The 23,953-nt window shown below is 34.1% G+C and overlaps 1 protein-coding gene across 12 annotated transcripts in view; it reads right to left on the reverse strand.

Moving 5' to 3' along the window:
- Window positions 1-23,953, reverse strand: part of UACA (uveal autoantigen with coiled-coil domains and ankyrin repeats) — a 99,574-nt gene that overhangs the window by 15,692 nt on the left and 59,929 nt on the right. For 2 of the 12 annotated variants that reach the window (XM_072615447.1, XM_072615467.1), the window contains exons 8-16: window positions 23,646-23,827; window positions 22,569-22,606; window positions 21,352-21,420; window positions 19,165-19,272; window positions 14,898-14,930; window positions 13,713-13,811; window positions 10,821-10,857; window positions 6,898-6,950; window positions 448-3,198 (exon numbers count right to left, since the gene is read on the reverse strand). In XM_072615447.1, the coding sequence (XP_072471548.1) occupies window positions 448-3,198; window positions 6,898-6,950; window positions 10,821-10,857; window positions 13,713-13,811; window positions 14,898-14,930; window positions 19,165-19,272; window positions 21,352-21,420; window positions 22,569-22,606; window positions 23,646-23,827 (3,370 nt within the window). Of the gene's footprint in view, window positions 1-447; window positions 3,199-6,897; window positions 6,951-10,820; window positions 10,858-13,712; window positions 13,812-14,897; window positions 14,931-19,164; window positions 19,273-21,315; window positions 21,442-22,568; window positions 22,607-23,645; window positions 23,828-23,953 lie in introns of all 12 variants that reach the window. The other 10 variants (XM_072615423.1, XM_072615436.1, XM_072615442.1 and 7 more) reach the window with 7 other exon arrangements.

Here is a 23,953-nt window from a genome sequence, read left to right on the forward strand (position 1 = left end):
AACTACATCCTTTTGGACATCAGTATCTAGAAAGCAGTCCCAGTCACCTTGCACTAATTCTAGCCTATAACAGCTTTCTCTTCTTCTGAACTACAAGAGTGTTAAGTGTCTTCCATTTGGCACTTAAATACTATCTTAGTTATACAGCTGTGTGTGTGTGTATGTATGTATGTGTGTGTGTGTGTGTGTGTGTGTTTGTAGATATATCTAAGAGACTGTAAAAACTTGAAAGCAAAGGCTTTTATATTGCTTTGCATCCTCCACAAACCTGGTTGCTGTAAAAAGTATATGTAGTGCACTTTTTTTAACAGCCCAAAACATTTTTAACAGTAGACAATTAGTATTTTATGTACAAGGAGGAGCTATAATAAACCTGAACTTATTATCATGACATAATACCAGGTTTTATTTTCCAACTTATATCATGCAGATTTACTTACTGCCTACCTTATTGTCTTTTGCTTCTATTTGTTCGGCAGATTCTTGCATTCTTCTTTGTAAATCAGTAATTGTTGTTAAGGATTTGTCACATCTCTCTTTCTGGTCCTTTATTTCTTGTTCAATGCTTAAGCTCCTCAACTGTATCAATTCCTTTTCATCCTTTGCAGACAGTTCTGCCTTTTTGGCACGTGCAGCCTCCTCACATACTTCCTCATACTTTTTATTCAACATGGTCATATTTTCTGTAATACTGGTAATTTTTGCTTCTAAGGTATTCTTCACTGTGTTATATTCTGATAAATCAATAACCTCTCTAGATTCTAATTTCTTAAACGCTTGCTTCAAATTCTGAATCTCATCCTGGAGCTTAAAGATCTTTTCTGTTTTGGCTTGACTTTCTCCTTCTTTTTCACTCAATCTAGCTTTCATGCACCCAACTTCTTTCTCCAATGCTTCCTTTATCTGCACATGTTCCACCAGGGACACAGAAGAGTGTTTTTGATTCTCTAACATCTGTTGTGATTCAGCTGCTGCCTGCTGAGCTTCCTCCTGGTGTCTCTGCTTTTCCTTGAGCTCTTCTTTCAGGGCCTCAATTGTGCCATTAAGAGAGTTTTTCAGCTCTTCAACTTGCCCTAAGTGAACATGTTGTTCCTGCAAAATTGCTTTGACTGCAAGTACCTCAGAGGTCTGTTTGGCATTTTCTTCCAGGAGCTTCTCTTTCTCACTTTTTACCTCTGTGTACTTCTCAGACAAATCCTTTAACTGTTTCTTAAGCTCTTCTGTTTTTTGGTTTAATGTCTTTTCCAATTCATGGGACTTTTCTATGAGAATATCCTTATTCTTCAAATCTTTCTGGATCATGAGGATTTCATTCTTTAACTCTTCATTTTCCTGCTGACATTTCCGAGTCTCCTCTTCCCCTACACTACATCTTTGTGTCTGTGCTAGCAACTGATCTTTGAGTTCCTTCACAGTGGCTTTAAAAGTTTTCTCTCGCTCTTCAAAACTAACAATTGGTGCATACTTTAGCTTAATGCATTCTTGTATTGTGTCGAGTTCTTTCTTCTGGGCTTCAATCTCAACAAGCAATGCTAAAATCTCTTTTTGACCCTCATTATATTTAGCAAGCACTTCAGCATTGTTTTTCTCTGTTTCTTTTAAGCTTTTGTTAATAGCATCCATTTTATCTTTATGCTCTTTTATGCTGATAAACTCAGTTTTCATTTGGTTCTTAGAATCCTCTAACTTTTTTTTTAATGCTCCATTCTCATCTTTTATTTGTACAGATTCTTGTTTTATATCTCCAAGTTTTCTTTTCACATCTGTCAATTCTCTGTTAGCTTTGTCCAATGTGCTGCTTAATGCTGCTTTAATTTCTTCATGGGTTGTAACTGGCACATACTGTTCATTTATAGCTTTTTTTAGTTTTGCATTCTCAGATGTGATTACATGTAACTTTTCTTTTCCATCATCACATTTTTTACTAAGTTCTGAAAATTCTTTATTGAGTTCAATGATATTGGATTTTAGAGCCATTATCTCTTTTTCATGGTTTTCTAGAGGGATATATGTAGCTTCAAGATGACTGACATTTTTACTTAAGTTGTTTTTTTCCAACATCAGTTTCTCAGTTTCCATTTTTCTTTCTTTATACTTTTGCATCACATCCATTAGCTTTTTGTTCAAATCATCAACTATCAAAGCATGTGATTTTTTCATTTCTTCATTCAATTTTAAAGGAATATAATAAGTTTTCATCTCAATTTCTAAATTCCGCAACTGCTGATTTAGTAGCTTATTATCTGAACAAACTTTCTCAAGTTCTTTCTGTAATGTCTGATTCCTCAAAGTTAACTCAGTGATCTTCTTTCCACTTTCACCTGACTTTTGTTCAAATTTGTCCTTAAGCTGTTCATGTTCTTCTGGTCTAATATGTTGAGAAAGCTTAGCTTTATAATTCTCAAGTTCTCTCTTTAACTGTCTAAGTTCAGCCTGTGATTTTTCATATTCTCTTTCCATCTCTACAAACTTTTTTGCTTTCTCATTCACTTCATTTGATAATAAGCTCTTCATGTTTTCAAATTTTTCTGTGGGGATGGAGAGGGCCAACTTTGCTGCTAACTCTTTTAGCTGACCTTCCATCTCCATGGCTTTTCTTCCTCTCTTCTCTCGCTCTATTTCAGACATACTAAATTCTTTCTGTAATCGCTTATTTTCTTCTACTAGTCTCCCTTCATCTCTTCTGAATTCCTCTACTAACATTTCATTTTGTTTGATTTGGTTCTTCAACTTTCCTACTTCAGCAGAAGCTCCCTCATATTTTGCTTTCATTTCTTTCAACTGCTCCTTTAGTTCTGTTAATCTGCTATTTCCTGAAGCTGCTTCATTTGTCAAGTGCTCCTTCAGAGCAAGAAAATGAGTTTGCATTTGCTTTACTTTACCTTCTGAATCATACATTCTCTTTTGCACATCTTTTAAAGCATCTTCCAATTGTTTTATCTGGTCATCAGAATCCTCTTTGACTCTTTCACATTCTAATACCAAAGCTTTGCATTCTGCCACTTTATGGGCCAGTTCATTTTGGAGCTTAATCTTCTCTTGCTTAGTTGAATCACAAAAGGTTCTCATGGCATCTAACTCTTTCTTTAAAATCTCATTTTCAGAAATGGTAGCTTGACTGGGTAAGGACAGTTCCAATGGTCTTAGCATAGATCTTGTTTGCAAGTGGGCTGGCACTGGAATACCTGAAGATGTATACTAGAAGAAAAGAGAGAAAAAGGATATCGATTATATAAAGCCTAAAGAAAAAGTATTAATATACTTGTTTGCTGGGTTTATAAAAGTTCATGGAACTATTTAGCCAAAAAGTTACTAGTCATAAAGAGAAATTTAGTTGAGATGGTGAGAAAAATTTTTTGTTGTACAGTTGTTTCAGTCATTTCTGACTCTTTTGTGACCCCATCTGGGGTTTTCTTAGGCAAATATACTGGAGTGAGTTGCCATTTTTTCTCCAGATCATTTTACAAATGAGAAAACTGAGGCAAACTGGGTTAAGCAACTTGCCCAGGTTCACTCAGTTACTGCATGAGGCCAGATTTGAACTCAGAGTCTTCCTGACTCTGTTCACTGCTCCAGCAAGCTGCTCTGAAGAGAAATCCTACAGCTAAGTTATAACAACTAATTCTGTTCATTAGTCTAATATAAGGACTCTTAATCTTTCTTTTTTTCTGTCATAGGCTCCCTCTGGCAATCTGGTAAAGCCCAAGGATCTCTTCTTAAAGTAATGTTTTCAAATGCATAAAATAAAATATATAGGATTAAAAAGAAAACAATTATATTGAAATACAGTTGTCAAAAGATTTTAAAAATAAGTTTGTGGACTTCAGATTAGGAAACCTCACAGGTACACAAAATAGTCTTCTTTTCTCCCTTCTGCTCCCTACCCATTCACCACAATTCAGTTCCATAATATGAATACACAACTCTTTTTTTTGTATTATATTTTACCCATCTTAAATCACAGCACATCAGATGTGAAGTGCTTCAAGACACTGATAAGAAACTATCAAGATTCTTTGGATGAAAAAGAACTTCTATATTTATTAAATAAATAAATTTCCAAGTACAATGTATTAACTCACAAATTTTAATAGGACAGGTGACCAGGATCCATCGTAAACTCAATTTAATTTTAAAAAAATACCTATTATGTGTAATGACAATTACTGTATTTTAGAAAGTAAGCTGTGTAGGCAGACTGTAGTAGAAAGTGTATAATCCTAAATCTACTAAAAAAGGGAGAAAATGGGAATTTTCCTTCAAAAACAGAAAAAATTTATGTACTTATTAGAAACATTAAAGAAGGTTGTGATTAATAGGTGTCCATCAATTAGAGAATGGCCAAATAAAGGTGAAATGGAATATTATATATCACTGTAAGAAATAATGAAAAAAACATTCAAAGAAACATGAGATCTCTGTGAATTAACAGTAAAACTAGCAATACAAAGAAAATAATTTATTTGAAGGCTATATATAATATAGTAAAGAAAAACAACTTTGACAGACTAAAAGTGAAAAATGACATGTGGTCAATGGGTAGATTTTTTTTTTTTCGCTGAATAAAGAAAACTGTCATTGAGAATTTTTTTCAATGCTCAGAATAGAGTAGAAAGAAATTTAAAGGGAGACACAAATGGGGACAACTTTGAAACTAACATGTTGAATTAAATATTTTTTAAAATAAACTATATAAGTTCATGGTTTCATATATAATCCCTTTTATTCTTTGTATATGGAAATATTCATGTTTATTGATGTTTATCAAATTAAAAGTAGTGAAAAATAAGTTTTAAAAATTTACTTTCATTTGTGTTTATGTCTGAATCTGGGTCAGTCTTGTCTCCTAGAATTTGTGCATAGGGTCATAGATTTATACCCAGTGATACCACTAGTGCATGTATAGCAATTAGTTAAAAGAAAAAAGGAAAGGAACTATATATAAAAATGTCAATAAAAGCACTTTTTTCTTTTAGTAAAAAACTGGAAACCAAGGAGATGCCCAAAGATTGTGGGATGGCTGAACAAAAAAGTGGAATATCATACAATAAGAAATGACAAAAGAATGGATCATTTGTTAGGAGGGTTGTATTATTGGTTTTTTTTTTTTATTTTGGGAAGTAGATGGTGATGGTGATGAGAGAGAAGGGGAGGGAAGGAGGGAGGGAGAGGGAGAGGGGAGAGAGAGAGAGGAAGAAGCTCCAATAAAGCATTTAAAAGAATATACAAAAGAGAACAGAAGGAGATTCAGAGGGAGATACAGACAAGCTGAACAAGTTTTAAACTAATTTGCTGAATATATTATATACTTTTAAAAATAAGCTTGAAAGTGAAGATCCACAGTATCATATGCAATTTCCCTTTTTTATTTTTCTTTGTATATGGAAATATTCAAAGTTTTAAGTATGGTATATTTATAAACTTCAGGATAACAAAAAATTTTTGAATAAAAAAAAGCTTTAATTACACTTCATTAAGAGTTTTAATATAAAATCTCACAAATATCCATAATAGGATAGAGTGCAATCTAATAAGTTGCCCACTTTATATACCCCCACCCCTAATAGCAAGCACAAAACTGGGAAGGAAAAGGCTGCCACAGATCTATGATTTTAGCAAAAAAACTTCTTTCCCCAGAAGCAGAATACTAACTTATCCATGACTTATAATCTTACTCAGTTGCTTCATGCATTTCAAGGTTAAGTAACTTGCCCCTAATCTGTACAAGGTAGAGTAGGAACTCAATACCAGGTCTTCTTGACTCCAAGGCCAGCCCTCAAGAGGTTCCCTATGCAAGAATCTCTCAATAAATACTTCATAAGTAACATGAAAATTATTTTAAGCACTTTATTTTAGTGTCATTATAAATGCTAATCAATTAAATTTGAGTTATTCTCAAAAAGATTGAGAGAAAGGAAGCTGACAACATAGAAGCAAACTTGCAGCAGTGATTTTCTCTTGGCTTATAAAGTAAATCTTAAGCTATGATGACCTGGTGGAAGTTTAACAGTAGCTAATGCTACTATCAAGTTCATTTACAGCATCTACACTATCAGTATTCCTTACAAAGAGTTTATGACTAAAATTCTGAAGTATGTTTTGCTGACATTTTACATTTCCTTTAAAAATCATAGAATGTAAGCTTTCCTATTTGTTGCCTCCCTCATCACAATGTTCTCTTTGACAACAGGGGCTGTCTTACTTTTCTATTTATATCCCCTGCACTTAGTACAAAGCTTTACACATATCCAGCACTTAATAAATGCTTAGTTCATTCATAAAACTTACAGAAAAGAACCTATAGATTATGTAGTCCAACCCATTTATTCTCAGGGATGAGAAAAACTGAGGCCAAGAGACATTAAATGACTTCCCCAAGGTTTATGGTAAATAAAGGTCTTTTCCTAGAACAAATTGGGGGGAAGTAGGAGAAAAAACAGAAGGGTATATATAGGAAAAAAACATTGCTTTCTCACTTTAAATCAGATTTTCATTGAAGCTAAGTCCCTGAAATATCCTTATTTTCAAATGCAAGTACATGAATTTTAAAAGTAAAATATTTTTTAAAATTATTCTTGTCTCAGCTCTTCTTCATATGTACAAATAATTAAGAGATGACTGTGGAGTTACTAGGGAAAGCATGTTAAAACAAACAAAAAGAATTTTGACTCACTTGCTTAAGTTACTCTCACCAAAATTACTTCAGAGGTCACTGGAATGCTACATCTTTTTAAACCAGTTTTAGCAATGGACAACAAACCTGCTACAAAACACTAAAACTTGTTTCTTCAGTAAGTAATTTTCTAAATACATAAATTTTGTTTAATATAAAAAATGGTATAAAAGCATAAATCCTTAAGAGAGGATTTTCTTTATTTTTGTTTAAGAGAAAGTTACCTGAGATTCTGTAGCAAAAATTTGATTTTGCTTATGAAGCATATCTTCTTTTCCTAAATTAACAACAAAAAAGAAATTATAAACTAAATTTTCATACAAAAAAAAGCTTAAATGTTAGCTTGGTTCTATAATCTCAACTTATTACACACAAAGAAAAGAAAAATGAGAAAAATATAAAAATACACTTGATCCCAATAGTTTTTACATAAGATAGGATCAATTATAAAAGATAAATATTAAAATCACAGAATAAAAGAACCCTAGAATTGCAAAGGAACATAGTAGAAATCTATGTCAAGAATGCACTCTATATTCTAGCCAACAAAATCATTCAGCCTTTTCTTGAAGACATCTAGTAAGGAGAAACCCACGACCTCCCAGGGCAGGATATTCTACTTCATTCAGTCCAATTCAGTGGGCAGTTATTAAGCACCTACATTGTGGTAGGTACTAATGATGCAAAGACAAAAACAATAGTTCCTATCTTCAAAAAGCTAATATTCTATTTGTTAGGAAACTTATCCCATGATCTGCCTTTCTACAACTGCTTTTCATTCTGCCTTCTGCCTTCTGGGGCTGAGAAGAAAAAAGTTTAATTCCTCTTCCATATGAGAGTCTTCCAATACTTAAAGATCTCTAAAAGCATGATAGCAAAAATTCTTGGATTTTGAGTCTGAGAACCTGGGTTCGAATCCAAGTCCTATTATACCATATGTAGGGCAAGTCATTTGACCATTAGGATCCTTGTTTCTTCAAGTATATGATCTCTAAGGTCTACTTTCAACCCGGAACTTCTAGTCTCATGTCTTTTCTTCAATACACTAAACATCACCACCATCCTTCAGCTGGATGGCAGGATCAGTCCTGTTCCCATGCTGGTTGCCCTCCTCTTCAAACTTGGGAGGTGATGCTAGCTTAAAAATGTCATTTCTAAACTGCGCTGCCTAGAACTGTATACAATATTCAGAATGTGTTCTGATCAGGGGGAAAAACAGTGAAACTATTGGCTCTGTAGTCCTGGACACAAAAGCCTCTTCAAAATCAACCTAAGATTGCTTCATTTGGCTAACACTGTGTTTCTGATTCATTAAAAAGACCTTAGAGGTCGACTAATTGAAACTCTTCATTTTGCATATTTTAAAGAAACAACTCCAGGCACTTGCTGAAAGTCACACAGACAGTAAATGGCAGAACTGGAATTTTCTGACTGTTTTTCTGATTGATTTTTAGTGTCTCCATCACTCTGGCTACTATGCCATGCTGCCTTTCCCAAAGAAAGTAATCAAAATACTTAATAAATGAAGAAAAGCAAATCAAGACAAGCTTAAGATCCACTTTATATCACTAGAACGTGCAAAATATTTTTAAACAGGTAAAATCGAAGATTAGCAGGACTGTGGGGAAACAGGCACTTTAATACATAATTAGTGAGTCTACAGAATAATCCAAAATATTTTGGAGAGCAAAATGCCAATATATAGTAAGAGCACAAAACTGATCATACTTTTTTTTATCCTGTAGGCTCCATTGGTAAGATTCTATCCTCTCAAAAATCATCAGGAAAGAAAAGAGGTCTTATCCATACAAAAAAAAAAATCATATCTGCTTTATTTGTAATAACAAAAAATTGGAAACAAACTGTGTCAAAGAAGTGGAGAAAGACAATAAATTATGGTATATTGGAATAATGAAATATTATGTGCATTTAAAAATCTGGACTTACTAGGGTCATGCAAAAAACAGTAAAGAATGAGAGAAGTGAAGGGCTAGGGAGACAATAGACAGTGGGTTTGGTAGCAGGAGGAGGAGAGAAGGAAAGAAGGAAAGAAAATGGGACCAAAGATATGGAACTTTGGGCAGTCCTAGAAGTACTAGAAGGAAGAGTCCCATGAGGCAGAAGTGAATATATCCCAGGCATGGGGGAATGGCCTGTGCAAAAGCACAGAGTTGGGAAATAGAGTTATATGTGAGAAACAGAAGGAAAGTTTGGCTGGATTGTAGAGCTCAGGCAAGGGAGTAACATACAGTAAGTTTGAAAAGATAAGGTGGGTTCAGGCTGTAAAAAGTACTAAAAAGAGGAATTTATATTTGATCCTAGAAGGAACAGGGAGCCAAAGAAGTTTACTAAGTAGGGAAGCAATATGGTTAGACCTGTGCTTAAGAAAATTCAATTTGGCAGCAACATGTAGGATGGAGAGGAATGAGAGACTTGAAGCAGGGAGATTAATTTGGAAGCCATTGCAATAATTAAGGTGGGGAGGTGGTGTTAGCTATGTGAGTGAACAAAATGCATCCAACAATGTAAGAGATGGGATAGAGAGGTAAAAATAGTAAGTTTTGGCAACTGATTAGATATGTTGGAGAATAAGTGAGGAGATGATGATAACAAGTTTATGAACCTAAGCATCTGGAAGAATAATGAGGAAAAGCTTTGTTCCCTTATGAGGAAACATTCTGAAAAGCTTTAGCTGCTTTACAAATACAAGCCATACTATTAAAATGAAGCATGTCCTGATTTCCCGGCAAAAATATACAGTAGGTGGTTTGTTCACATGTTAACAAAAGATGTTTGTTCATTTTCTTAAATGATCAAGTTATAGATTGACAATGACAAAATAAAATGACTGCAAAACTGCTTATAAATATTTTAGATTTTTCCTGTGTAAACACTGACAATTTTTTAATATCCATATTGTGTTAAATATGTTTTTTAAAGTTATCTCCCTCTTAATATTACTTCTAGAACTTGTTCAGAGCCCTTAACTTTATTATTTCTCATGCCTCTTTTTGATTGTAAGGTCCTTGAGAGGCAGGGACTGGATTATTGTCTTTCCTTTTTACATTCTCAGAAATTAACATAGTACTTTGCACACAGTAAGAGTTTAATACATGTGTTGTAGTTCATAAAATATACAGCATATCTATAACAAGTGAAAAACCTTAGGCACTAACTCATGTTTATTGAGATTATTAATAACTTGTGTCTCTAAATATAATTTGTTAATTCTCCATTAATTTTCTATGAGTTTTGGGGGGCATAAAATGTAATATTTTATATATTAAGGTTTCAGAATTTCATTAGTATGTATATTCCCTTTACCAATATTGATCATAACCTGTTCAAAAAGCAGGCATACTAACTCTGAAAATTACTGTAGCCAAAATATTCAATTAACCTACAACCAAACTGGGGATGAGTCTCTCCAAACAGGACCTCAGAAGCACAAATTTCACTGCCAAGTCCATACTCAAAGCCAGTACTTGGTTTGGTGGAAACTGTCAGAGTCTGTCCTCTGACGACAGCTATTAGAAAGTCAGGGTAACCTCCATACCAAAATGTACATTTTGTACATTAGTACATTAGTAAAGGAGAAAATGTAGATATGTGTTTATGTGTGTGTATATACATATATATATACATATATATATGTATATACATACACAAACATATGTATGTTGGGTATTAGGCAGTTTAAAGTAGAGAACACTGAAAAAACCTGGAAGGTAAAACATGTATGGCTTCAATTGTAATAGTGGTTTCTTGAAATTCCAAGAAGTTTTAAAATATTTACTCATATTTCTTATAATCACTTTCAGGAACGTATGCAGGAATTTCCCCTAATATGTGAGGAAGGGTATCTTTCTTTCATTTAAAGAAAAGGTCTCATTTTGATGATATTCAAAGTTAATCTGGTAACACAGACACTGACTATATAAAAATGGACTTTATATAAACGTAAAATGTAAGGTTAAAAACCTATAAGTAACACATGTAACTCTGGTTGTTTCCATCTAGTCTTAGAGAAGATATCGGTAATTTTACTAAATTTAGTAGTACCATTACAAAGTTACACTCAAGTCCAAATAACCATTCTTCTTGCTATGGACTAACTATGAAGTATAACCTGTATTTAGGTACTTACGATTATTGAAGTGACTTCCTGCTCCCCCATAGTCACTCTGAAATGAGGAACACAAATTGTAACAATTTAAATGAGAAGTTGCTTTATTTTACTCAGTTCTGCATTGGTAGGATACCTAAACAATCACTATAAAACCTTCTTAATGTCAGTATCAAGAAAATAATAGCTCACTATTAATTTTAATCTTTAGAGTTCAGAGTGTTTTACTTAGGACAGTCAAGTTGGTGGTGCAAGTGTGCCTTCAGTGTACTTTGGAGAGAGGAAAATTAGAGCCTCAGATTGGTTAGATGACTTGCTTCTGGCCACAGAGCAAGCAAGTATCTGAACTGGCATTCAAAACCCAGATCATCTGAGACCAAATTTGATGCTCTCTCCATGACAACAGCCCATCTGTTACATTTTACTTTTTTCCACTGTAAAACACATTTTCCTCAAAATCCATTAAAATTACATATATTTAATAATTTGACAGGAATAAAGGAACTTACTGCACTTTTTAAATCAAAGTAGACAATATTACAAGAAATGTGTATTTTCTGGGCAAAACTCATATACTTGCCTGCCTAGAAGAAATAGAATGGAAATAACTTCAAAACACCTTTCAAAATACTTGGTATTTGCTTTATCACTGTGGAGACAGGAGGGTGGAGGGCCACATAACTTCCTATACCTCCTCATGACATGAGTGACTCAATTTTGAAAACTGTCCTCCATTTCACCCAAAACAAGAAGGCAAACACCTAGTATTTTAAAAGCTTTTCCATCTATTTCCTTGGCCCTAGACAATGACAAAGTTCTTACAGCAAGGCTGAAATGCAGATAAGCCTGCCTATAAGACTAAGGTCAATGGTTATGGGGCAGCTACAAATACAGTGGACAAAGCAGCTGGGCCTGGAGTCAGGAAGACTGACTATTCAAACGTAACCTTAGGCACTTACTAGCTATGTGACTCTGGGCAAGACATTCAAACCTCTGTTTCCTTGGTTTTCTCAGTTGTAAAATGTAAAAATATTACTATTCAATAATAGCACCTACCTCCCAGGGTTGTTATGAGGAACAATTGAGATAATATTTGTAAAGTGCTTATTAGCACAGTGCCTGGGCACACAATAGTGCTATATAAATGCTATTATTATGATCAACAGAAACCAGCTACTGTTCTAAGGGGTATATATATATATATATATCCTTTAAGCCCTATAAAGGAGCTTCCATATATCTGTGTCTTGCGTCTTAAAAAATTAAGTTTCTACTAGCCTACTTATTATTAGCAAGATGTGGTCCTTTTACGAGGACTTCCCACAATCTACTAACTCTGCAAAAAGTGATAGATTTTCTGGAAGCTGGAAAATCAAAAACACTTTACTTTGCAAAGAAACACTATCCAGAATTACACAGATAACAGAATTTTGAGATGGAAAGTGAACTTACAGATTTTCTAATTCAACTCCCTTATTTTACAGATGCAGAAACTGGAGCCCAGAAAGGCTGGGCGATTTGTTCATGATCGTGCATTTAACCAGTGCAAGGGCAGTACAACTATATCATGGTTTCATTATATTGTGATGGAATCTCAGAGAGACAATTCTTGTCAGTAAAGATTTCTAGTCTATTTTAAATACTTTTGAAGCTAGACAAAGATAGCTGGCAGGACGAAGACAGAGTCCTGGGTAGAGTCAATAAGGACAGCTTTCGTAAGCCAGGTTGGGACTAAAAAGAGGTCATAGGGAGATTCCAAAAACATTAAATTTCCATATATTTGAATTGTCCTTAATCCCACATGATACAAATACATAGATACAATGTATATCTTGAGATGTTACTATGAAAATAGCATATATGTGTATGTACATGTATTTATATCTCTATTTTGTTGATGAAAACATGTAGTAACTATATTTACAAGTCCATATTCTGGTGTGAAAATCATAAAACAATATTATTGCTAAATTATCATTATTAAATACTAGAGACTAATTATTATATTATGTGAATGAACAAGATCTTTTACTTACAAGATTTAACACTAGTCAAAACAAGCATTGCAATATGCATTCAAAGTAGCTTCAAAAGCAAGTTTTCAAGGCAATTATCAGTGCACTGGAGATAGTGCAGTTCTTTTTTTTTCTGTTTTGTGACAGATTATAAAGGGGGGAAAAGTTTCTCATTGAATGTGTTGAATTTATTAGAAGAATATTTTCTGTTAACAGAATATATATATCAAAGGAGTGGATAATTACCATTTTAAAATAGTTAATATCTTAGGAAGTATTCAAACCTTCCTAAAATGGTTGTTGTGAGGATCAAATGAGATATATTTGTAAAGCATTTAATACAGTGTTCGGCACACAGTGGTCACCATAAATACTTCCTGAGGTTAAGAATAGTCAAGTGACATGCCTATAGTCTCACAGCAAGCATAACCTTGCATAGCTCTCCCTTACTCAAATCAAAGTCAACTGCAAGTCATGTCATCTTGAGAGCATATGATAAAACAGACCAAAAGAAGTGGGGATGTACTATCTTCATCTTCAAATGTGACACCGCACCTTAGGTTTATGAAGATTTTTGAAGCTGTTTTCCCAGACTAATAGTATCTATCTGAAATACAGCTACTTGGAGCAGGTCTGCGGTTACAGAATATAAAAAAAGCTCACTAGTTTAATGATAGGTCAAAGCTGACATGCTACTCCAAGTGAAATAATAAACTTATGAAAATATACAATCTTTGAAATTTTGTTGTAGGACTAAGCCATTTTTAGCAAACATACATATATGGGGATAGCTAACCTGCAGAAAAACAACATACAGGTTTTCAAAAATAAGACAAAATTTAAACATGATTAGATTTGTCTCTAAAGTTAAATTGAACCTACAATTCAACATTGATACCTCATAATATTTAAATCTATTTTTCAGAGCTTCAATAGTCCTTAAGCTTTCTTCATGCTGTTTTTCCTTGGCTGTCAAAAGGGATCTCAGTTTTTCTTTCTGAAATGAAAAGAAAAAACAACTAGAGACCAGGAAGTTCCTTTCTGATGAAACCACAGCTCAGATTAACACTGCTTCCCCACCTCCTACCCTACCAAAGTCTTCAAATAATGGCAAATTTCATGATATTATTATAACACAATGTTTTACCATTGCAAAACCACATTTGTTGCAAAATTTAAAAGGAAATGAAAGAGTTTTTGCATTAGAAGGGACTATTATGAATGATCTAAACCTGACAACTCATACTCCAGTTTTCTATTGTTACTTGACAACCACCTTTCCACCTAGAAAAAAATCTATGCCCTCAATCCTGTTCTCCTGATGGACAACTCCCAAGCAGGAGCTGCCAATTTCACAAGGGGTCCAAGTTATACTCACTGCACTCTACTCTCTGGTCTTTATTTTTCATACTAGCTGACTTCCTTCCTTCCCTTACATTCTAGATCCCTTCTATGTGTTGTCTTTCCCCTTAGCATGTAAGCCCCTTAAGAGCAGGGATGGTCTTGTTTGTTTATATCTGTATTCCCGCTTTAATATAATACCTGGCATAGAGTAAATACTTAGTTCTCTCTTTATGTGTCCTTCTGTCTCTTTCTCTCTGTCTCTCCCTTTCTCTCTCTACTTTACAGGAAGAAGAACAACTCAGAGAGATTAATTTGACAAAAAAAAAACAAAACCCAAAACTTCTGGTTACTTGGCTAAACTTCATCATCTCTAGAAACTCACCAATCTGCAAGATGAGATCAACTGTGAAACATACATCCTCGGATCACTTCACTAACTGACTGCAGAACTTTATTATATCAGAACTGGAAGCCTCATATACCAGCCCACCACCCCCCCACACTTAGACTGAAAACTCTCTGAGCATACAGACTGTCTTATATTTTCTTTCTCTGTGCAGCACTTAACACAGAGCCTGAAACATAGCAGGCACCCAATGAATGTTTACTGACTCTAATAACTAGGGCTAAAACTGAAGTCTCTTGATTCACAATCTAGTTCCTTTCCCACTATAATAGTGTTATGTACAATTTTTACATGAGCATCTTTTCCTCCAAAAAGTTTTTTTTTTCCTCCTACCTCATTTTCAAGGTCATCAGCAACCATTACTTCCTAAAAAAAAGAAAATTTCAATATTCATAGAAAGTTTTAAAAATAGATGAGCCTCTGCATCCATTAAAAAGAAAAATAACTTCATATTTTTTAAAAAGCTATGACAGGGATACAAAGTAAAGATGAGAATGATTTATGGCAATAAATTTGTGATCCTATATGGGTTTGTGAGTTCATGAACTATTTTCATATAGTCATCTTGCTGGTATCATAGATAGAAAAGACTGGCTTCAAAATTAGGATGTCCTGGGTTCAAATTATTAGCTGCGTAACATTGGGCAAGTCACAACTCCTCAGTGCCCTTGGCTATGTTCTTTAAGGCCAGGTTGGGGGGAAGATGCTAACCTAAACTGGTAGAGGGAATTTCCTCACTGAGGAGTTCCCTGTATCAATGACATCACAAGTCCAGTCTCTATCTCTACACCCCTCCTACTTTCATTCAAATTCAGTTTCATAGCTATCTCTGACTCCTCCACTTCTTGCACACAGAATCAATAATCAAGTTTCATCAGTCTTTCACATCCCTCCCAACCAATTTTTCTTTTCTATTCCCACTGCCACTTTCATTCACACCCTTATCACACTTACTACTTACATGACTTTTGGTGATGCACTTAAACTCTCTGGCTTCAATTTCCTGACCTATAAAATAAGGGATTGGCCTCTGGACTACATGTCCATTCAAGTCCTAAATTTTTAAATTAAAATTTATTTTCAAACAAAGATCAGCCTTCTGAGTAGGTGGCACAGTGGGAAGTGTTGGGTCTAGAGTGAGCAAGACCTCAGTTCAAATCCAGCCTCAGACACTATGGTAAGTCACTTAACTCTTTTTGCCTTAGTTTCTTCAACTCTAAAATTAGGACATATCAATATGTATACTAGCTATTATAATAACGATGATCATTCTTTTTCCTCCACTTCCCTCCCACTCTCACATTGAGAAAGCAAGAAAAGCAAAATCCTTGTTACAAGCACATATAATCAAGGAAAACAAAATTTCTCATTGGCCATGTCTTTAAAAAAAAATACGTCTCAATCTTCAATCTGTGGTCTGAGTTCAGTTGTCCAGCCTTGCCCCACCCTTACCATGAGGGCTGATAGCTCCAGAAGTTGCTGCTGCAATTCAGTTGCTGATGCTGTCTTGCCCAGACATTCCCTATGCCGGACTGTGCTGCACTCTCACCCCCATGCAACAGACCTTTCCCGCCAACCTTCTACATTGTCTTGGGCTGGAAAATTGTTTCCCTCTGACCTTTTGTGGGTTCTGCCACTTCAAAAATCATTTTGAGATATTATTCAAAGTTGTTTAAAATAGAATTTGGGAGAGGTCAGGTGAGTCCCTGCCTTTCCTTCACCATCTTGGCTACACCCCCCTCAATTATCTTTTTTAGTCTAGTAGTTCTTTCCCCCCATCTAACTGGCATACTGCTCCTACATTAATCTCCTTAAAATGCTGTTTTCAACACGTTCAAAAACCTCACCATTCAAACTTCTCAGCATGCCATTCACCTTTGCCCACAATTTTGTCTCAAGCTACTTTTTAACTGTATCACTAACAACTGTCTCCTCCATGCTTTACTCCAGTCCCCTCTATTCAAATAACACTGATCTAATCGTAACACTCTACACATAACATCCACTCACTATATCCTCCAACTCTCTCTGCACACTCACTTCCTCCAGCCTACTAGATGGCTTCTATGATTTCAACAACTCTAAAATCTATGTTCTTATGCTTCTTAGGCCTATCTAAATCTTACCCATCATCCAAAGGTTAGCTCAAGTCACGTCTTTTCCTTAAAGCCTTAACACAGTGGTTCACACCACTCCTCTCAATTCCCATTAAAAACAAGTCTTCTATTGCTGTTCTTTTGCTTGGGCACACCTTGCCTGCCCAGGTCACTATAAGCTCCCTGAAGACAGGGAACTTTTTCATTTTGTCACTTAAAACTGAGGAGGCACATAAAGCTGAAAATGCTGAAGATGCCAGGTGAAGTGAGTTTTTGAAAATATGTACTTCTGCTAATCATACAAGTTGTAATAATATCTTTGCCAACTTTTATAAAAGTACAGATTTTTGTTTTATTTTCCCTTATATTATACTTTGAATACAGTAGATGATAAATGAGTCCTTAGTAAAATTATTAGATCCTCAAAGGCAGGGAATATGCCTTGTAATCCTTGTTTGCCTTATAGATATTAATGTAATGAATTACACATAGCAGATACTAAAAACTTTTGGTTGAATACTAGGTTTATTTGTTGTCTATTTCTCCGTAATTACGCTATATGTTTATAACTACTAGCAACGAAATACTAGTTACGCCAAAAACACATTTCAAGATGTTTATATGCTTATTTAATGCCATAGTAATTAATTCCCCTAAAATTATCTTATTTTTCACAATTACTAAAGAAAAATGCTCCTCAATGCATAGTTAGATATTAGCATTAACAAGTATATTAATAATCCTACATTGAGTATCTAACCCTTAAATTTCTTATTCAGCGGAGTGGTTTTTTTATTTCATTAGTTTAAAATTTTTTTTCCTAGAAATCATATTTATATTACATTTAGAAATGACTGAAATTGAAACAGACATTTGTATGATAGGTTCCAAATTAATTTTTGATAGAACTAAAGTATCCCAGAATTCTTTGTATGAAAAATATGTATTGCAAAATACAGTTCAAATACCTCACACTATGCCTTCATTTTCAAAAAATGCGAAAAATACTCTGGTATTTGTCTCATCATTATTCAAGATCCCTAAATACCATAAGCTATAAAAATAACTCTTGGTTAGCATTTTAACAGACACTGTCTTGTGGATAGTCAAGTAAGCTAAAGCAATTCCATTTTGTCTGTAGTTTTTCTATTTTTTCTCTGACCCTATTTTCACTGCAGCGCTTGCCCCTGTCTTTGACCTTCTTTTCTGCTGAAATAGCAAGGACAATTATTTTCTATTAGGTTAGGAATTGCTAACCTGAAGAAGAACCTTTCCTGTTACTATTTCCTGTTATTGTTGCAACAGAACCTATTTAATCAATCAAAGGATACTACATTCCTTACTCCTACCCTATAAGCCCCCAGAAACAAGCACTCTCCAATCCGGAGGTACATTGTATCCAAATCACCTCCTGCCTAAAATCAAAGTGATGTAAGCCTTGTCCTTTTGGTCTTCAAGTAGTCTCCCCTTCATCCACATATGGGTAGGGCTCCCTTGCAAGTGAACTCAATAAACCCTCATTGGTTCCTAAATTCCTACTTTTGAGTTTTGGTTCTGGCTCAGTTTAGTTTGGGTACCAACAATTTTGTCCACAGTTTCTATTTTGTAAATGAAAATGCTGAGACTTCTTTAGTTTTCCCATTTCACAAGTAAGAGAAAATGCTCCAATTAGACAGAAATTGTTTGTACATTAACTGCCACATTTCTCCATAATTTCTGAATTAAACTGCAAAGATACCACTTTTCTATGAACTGTAATTTAACTGACGTAATCATCTATGGATGTACCCTAAAACTCTGTTCTGTGCCCTTCTTCTCTTTCCTTTCTATACTCTCCACTTGATGATCTTATCAGCTCCCATGCCTTAATTACCACCAATATACAAATTCACAGATATTTAAGGCCAGTCTCTTCCCTGAGCTTCAGATCAACCTCACTAACTATACAGTGGACATTTCTAGCAGGATTTCTGGTAAACATCTCAAAATCAACATAACCAGAATACAATTCATTATTACTCCCTCTGTGCCCCATTTCCCCTCTTCCAAACTTCCCTCTTACTATCAAGAGCACCACAAACCTTCCAATCACCCAGGTTAAAAAACCTGGCATCACCTTTGATTCCCATTCTCACTCTAGACACATTCAATCAAACATTCTTCCCATCTCTACTACTGTACAAATTTTACTCCTCCTTTAAGGATGGTATCTCAAGTCCTACCTTCTCCCTTATGCTTTCCTAACCATATCAGTCTACATTAAGCTCTCCTTTGTCTAGAGTTCTATAGCATTTAATGCATGTGCTGCTTTGTACTATAACTTAGCTTTCTGCACATATGTCTTGGCTCCTCAACTAAACCACAAGCTCCATAAGGGTAGAGAGGCCATAGGGCTAGCATAATGCTTTGCACAGAGTAGTGGGTATTTCAGAAATATTTTTTAATGATAACGATTACTTGGCATCATTTTTTTTATGTAAACATGTATTACACAAAGACTATACCTCATTTAGCTGTAGTTGCAATCCATTGACTTTATCTACTAATATTCTTTGTTCTTGCTGAATGTTTCTCAACTTTTCTTTCAAATCTTCATTTTCAGCCTCTAGATCCTTAAAAAATATTGAGCAAAAAAATGAGAATAACAGGTAAATGGGAAATTTAAAAAGAAAATATGTTGTTAATAGAGCCATAAATACATTTCTTCAGTCTCTTAAGTCATATACAAAATAATTATTGAAATATCAAGCAAGTTAAGAAATTAATTTTTAAGGAAATAAACACATGTAATAAAAGTAATTACCATTTGTCTAGGAATTTAAAGTTTACAAAAACTTTACATTATAGTTGCAGTTCTCAAACTGTGCACCATGGCAAATTTGCAAGGGCACAATGGAACAATTTAAACTTTCAATTTAATGATAAAACAATAATAAACATCTGTTGGTTTCTGAGTGAACCACTACCTTCATGGTGGTCCACTGTTTCAGCATTAGAACAGACTACACTTCTTCTTTCAGTGATGTTCTATTTGACATGTGTTTTTGTTCATTTGTACTTTTCAGCTATACCAACTGCTTCTCTAATGTTCTCATTTGTAACATATTGTCTTTGCAAAGTTGGGTTTTCAGCAGTTCTTATAAAAAAAAGTAAGAACTATGAAAAAAATCAATGTTAAAAAAGAAAGAAATGAGGGTATCAGTGTCTAACAGGTTTGAGAGGCCATGCAGTGCCTAACAGGTACATACATCTTATTAGCTGTGATGAAGAATGAAATAAAAACACTACTTTTTCTTTTATTCTCTATTTTTTTTAATTAGCTATTAAGTAGTGAAGTCGTACTTATTCAGTTGTCCTGACCTAGCTTCTTAATAAACTGAACTTTTGGGTATTTGTTTTGGACTGGATGTACCATCAGAAAATTACTGACATAAACTAATGGTGCCATGAACTGAAAATTTTGGGAACCTCTGCATTGTCCCATTTGAACTTCACAACAACGTTGTAAGGTGGCTACTAAAGGGATTCTTAGCCCTGTTCTAGAAATGAAAAACCTGAGGCTCAGGGATGAGATAAATGGCATGCCAGGGGTCACAAATCAAGCATTAGAGGAAAAATTTTAATGCCAATCTTTCTGACTCTACTATTAATATTTTACCCATTCTACCATGCTGTCATTTCAACATAATAACAATAAATACTAATATTTAAAAGTCAGCACATAGAATGCACTGTTCCTGGCAAAAACAAGGTTAAAAGCATCTGTTAACCAAATAAGTCAGAACTATTTTTAGTTCTAAGTCTCCAAAATCTGTAATGAGATCATACTTGATAATATTTTACTGTTTATCAACATTTAGGCCATCTAGTAAAAACAAATAAACTATATTAAATTATATTTATTACAAAATCTATAACCATCTTTCCCCAAGGACAATGCATGATAGAAATGCACTAGAATATGAAAACCAAAATGGAGTTATGCTCTTGTTTTATTTGATAAAAGTATCTATAAAAGAAGTTACTGGTATTCACATATAAATTACTTTTTCACATGTTCCAGTGTTTCAACTATATAAGTCACATAGTCACTGTTTCTACTCCAATAAGTTTTTTTAATAAGTATTATTTTCCTCTCCTCAACATACCCACAAGCTACAAGGTATCACTATTTTGAGTAAGTCTAAAGAAGGCAAACCAAAACAAACCTAGTTCAGTCAAGAAAAATTGACAGCAATTGGAATTTTTTTTCTAGCTAATGTCTTGAAGTGAAAAGTTGCATTCATGTCTTGCCTTTGACACAGATTCAATATTTGGTCCTGTGCAAGTGATGTAACTTCTCTGTGCCCCAGGAAACTCTCAAAGACTATACGTTATAGAAAAAGTGTCAATCGGAACTGATATCCCAAATGCACACATACACACATGCATGTGCGTGTATATTTTTGGACCAGACCTGTAATTTCATACATAAAAGCTCCCAGTGGAAAAACTTACTGTACTTCCAAATGCTATGTAAACTAAATGGTGTCAGCTAAGAAATGTTGGGATAATTCATTTTTCTTTTAAAGGAGACTCAGGCAATAATAGAGAACCACAATAACAGAAACAAACCTATCCAAATATTTTTTATTTTACTGTTCAAAGGAACATACCATTTCTTTGAGTGTGCCTGTTTCCTGGAGCATTACCTGAACATTTTTCTGCTCCCTCTGATATGGTTTTATATTTCCTTCATCTTGCATATGCAACAGATTTCGCTTTGGTGGAACATAAGATACCTATGTTATTACATTAAAATGTAACAAGGTAAAGTTATGAATGAATAAGCCTTGAAAAAAAGCCTATTTTGAAGAAAACTTTAATAAACCTAGCATATTTTACTTTATAATCTAGATTAAGCTTTGCTCTATATAACACAAGGTGGCAGTATTTCTATCTGTATAAAACTAAAAAGTTCATCTCACTGAAAATGGAATTCACTTTCAAATAACTGTCATTTAAGTAATTCTAACCTATTATTTGAAAGCTTCAAAATACTAAATTACTTGAGTATTAAAGCCATTTTAAAGCACAATATCTTACTTAAGTCTATCAAATTCAAATCAATAGAATAAGTTTATTTTACAAAATGTATTCAAAGAAATGATCACATAACTACAAAATTAAAAATCATCAAAAGAATATGCTCAAGTGTAACAGTACACATTCTGATCTCAATTACTAGCTGTCACAAAATGAAGGCAAGTGACATTTGAGGATCATAATACAAAAAAAAAAAATACAGCCAAATCCATAATGATTTTTTCTTTATAGTCCTATCTCTTAGCACACTGTAGTCACCTAAGAAATGCTGGTTAAATGAATGACAGTAAAGAACACATTTCTCTGGTTGGTCAGGAGAAACAAAACTTATAAGCCTTCCTTCATTCTTCACTAACACATATATCTTTTTTTTTTTTTTAACTGAGATGACAAGACTTCACATCAAATGGACAGGATAAAGCATCAGCAAAATTCATCCCAAAAATGACTCATTATAACCTAAAATAAGATTCATAAATGTGTCAAGGGAGAAATTACTGCAGTTTCTAAACAACTAAATAACATAATAGGATTGTTCCTATAACTTTGGGAATCCAAAAAAATTTAAGTGTATGCTTATCCCCCATTTTAGAAATGAGAAAACTGAGGCTCAGAGATGAGTTAAATGGCAGACTGAAAACAAAAATTAGACTAAAGACTAAAGCCTTGAACTTGAAAATCCTCTATGAAGTCATTACAAAAAATTACAACCTATTTGGATTTTTTGAGACATTCAATTTATGTCAATTTGGTAGTATTTTTCTTCTCAATCTAGTAATCCCTGGGTAGTTTCTCTCCATTAAATTCTGGAATGAGGACTTACCTGTTGGAAAGATAATCCTTTCTTTGAAGGTTCTCTCCCTAAGAAGCAAAAAAGGGAGGGATGAAAACAACTAACAATAAATTATGTTAGACTGGATACACATTATTCATAGAATTACAGAACTGCAGATCTGGAAATGACCTTAGAAAGCATCTGGTCCAGTCTCCTCCTCTCATAAACCAGGGCTAAAAGGTAAAATAATGTAACTTCACCTGGGTCACACAGTTGTAGTGGGAGAGGGGAGACTCCAACATATATCTCCATATAGCTTTTCCCTCTCTATAATTCACTGCTTCCTTTATCTTTCATTATTATTATTATTATTATTAATCTAAGTTGATTTACTAATTTTATTCATTATAATTTTATTTTACTCAAAGGAAAAACTTCAAGAATTTTTAACATACACCCACCTAAAACGGACAAAACCATTTCCCTATAAATAGTAGTGTTACAGCTTCACTTGATATTTGTTCTTCAGGTTTCTAACTTACTTTCCAATGGATTAGAGCTGCCACAATAATCAAGGACTCTATGGCACAACTAGCAGTAAATCCTACTTCAAGGGACCTAAAATAACTAAGTAAAAAACATACTCTATATATCTATATAAAATATAATATGTAAGGAGATATATTAAAAGATTTACTAATTGAGACAAATTTTTTTTCAGCAAAAGTTTTCTGTTCTCACAAAAGTTAAAATACTAAATTTCTATACATGCTGTTTTGCTTATTTTAACTGAACTTGCCTAAATTAAGATACCAAATCCTAAATCATTCACCCTGGACATCTCCTTGCCAACCTTGCTGCTACAGCATGCATATCACACACAACACTCCCCAATGCTGAGAGAACAGTCATCAAATCACTACTACCATTGATTCTGGAAAGGGTATGTCAATCAACCCTCCTGATGTCTCCTATGGCAGGCACTATCTTGTTTCTGCATTTCTGTTCTCAGAACTTAGCACAACGCTTGACACACGGTAAACATTTAATAAATGTTTTTTATTCATTCATGTATCCATCAATCTATTCATTTATTCTTTCAAAGTTAAGGAAATTACTGGGTACCTTTGTTTGTATTCTCAATTGCAGTCTTCATTAAGGTTAGAATGTCCAGATTATCACCAATTCTTGCATAGTAAGAACTATCATTACCAAGGGCATCCAACAAGCTGACATCTGCACCATTTTTAATTAAAACTTCCACAGCATCCTTACAACCATACTCACAACCTAACATAAGTGCAGTCCTAGAACAAGACACAACCACAATAATGAATCATTGTAAGGAAACATTTGATAGAATTCAAGAAAACTATGGACTGCAATCGCCCAATGATGCATTAGATGAATCCTAATGAGTTACCTGAGGAATA

This window comes from Notamacropus eugenii, chromosome 1 (assembly GCF_028372415.1).
Source record: "Notamacropus eugenii isolate mMacEug1 chromosome 1, mMacEug1.pri_v2, whole genome shotgun sequence".
In the NCBI taxonomy this organism is placed as follows: Eukaryota; Metazoa; Chordata; class Mammalia; order Diprotodontia; family Macropodidae; genus Notamacropus; species Notamacropus eugenii.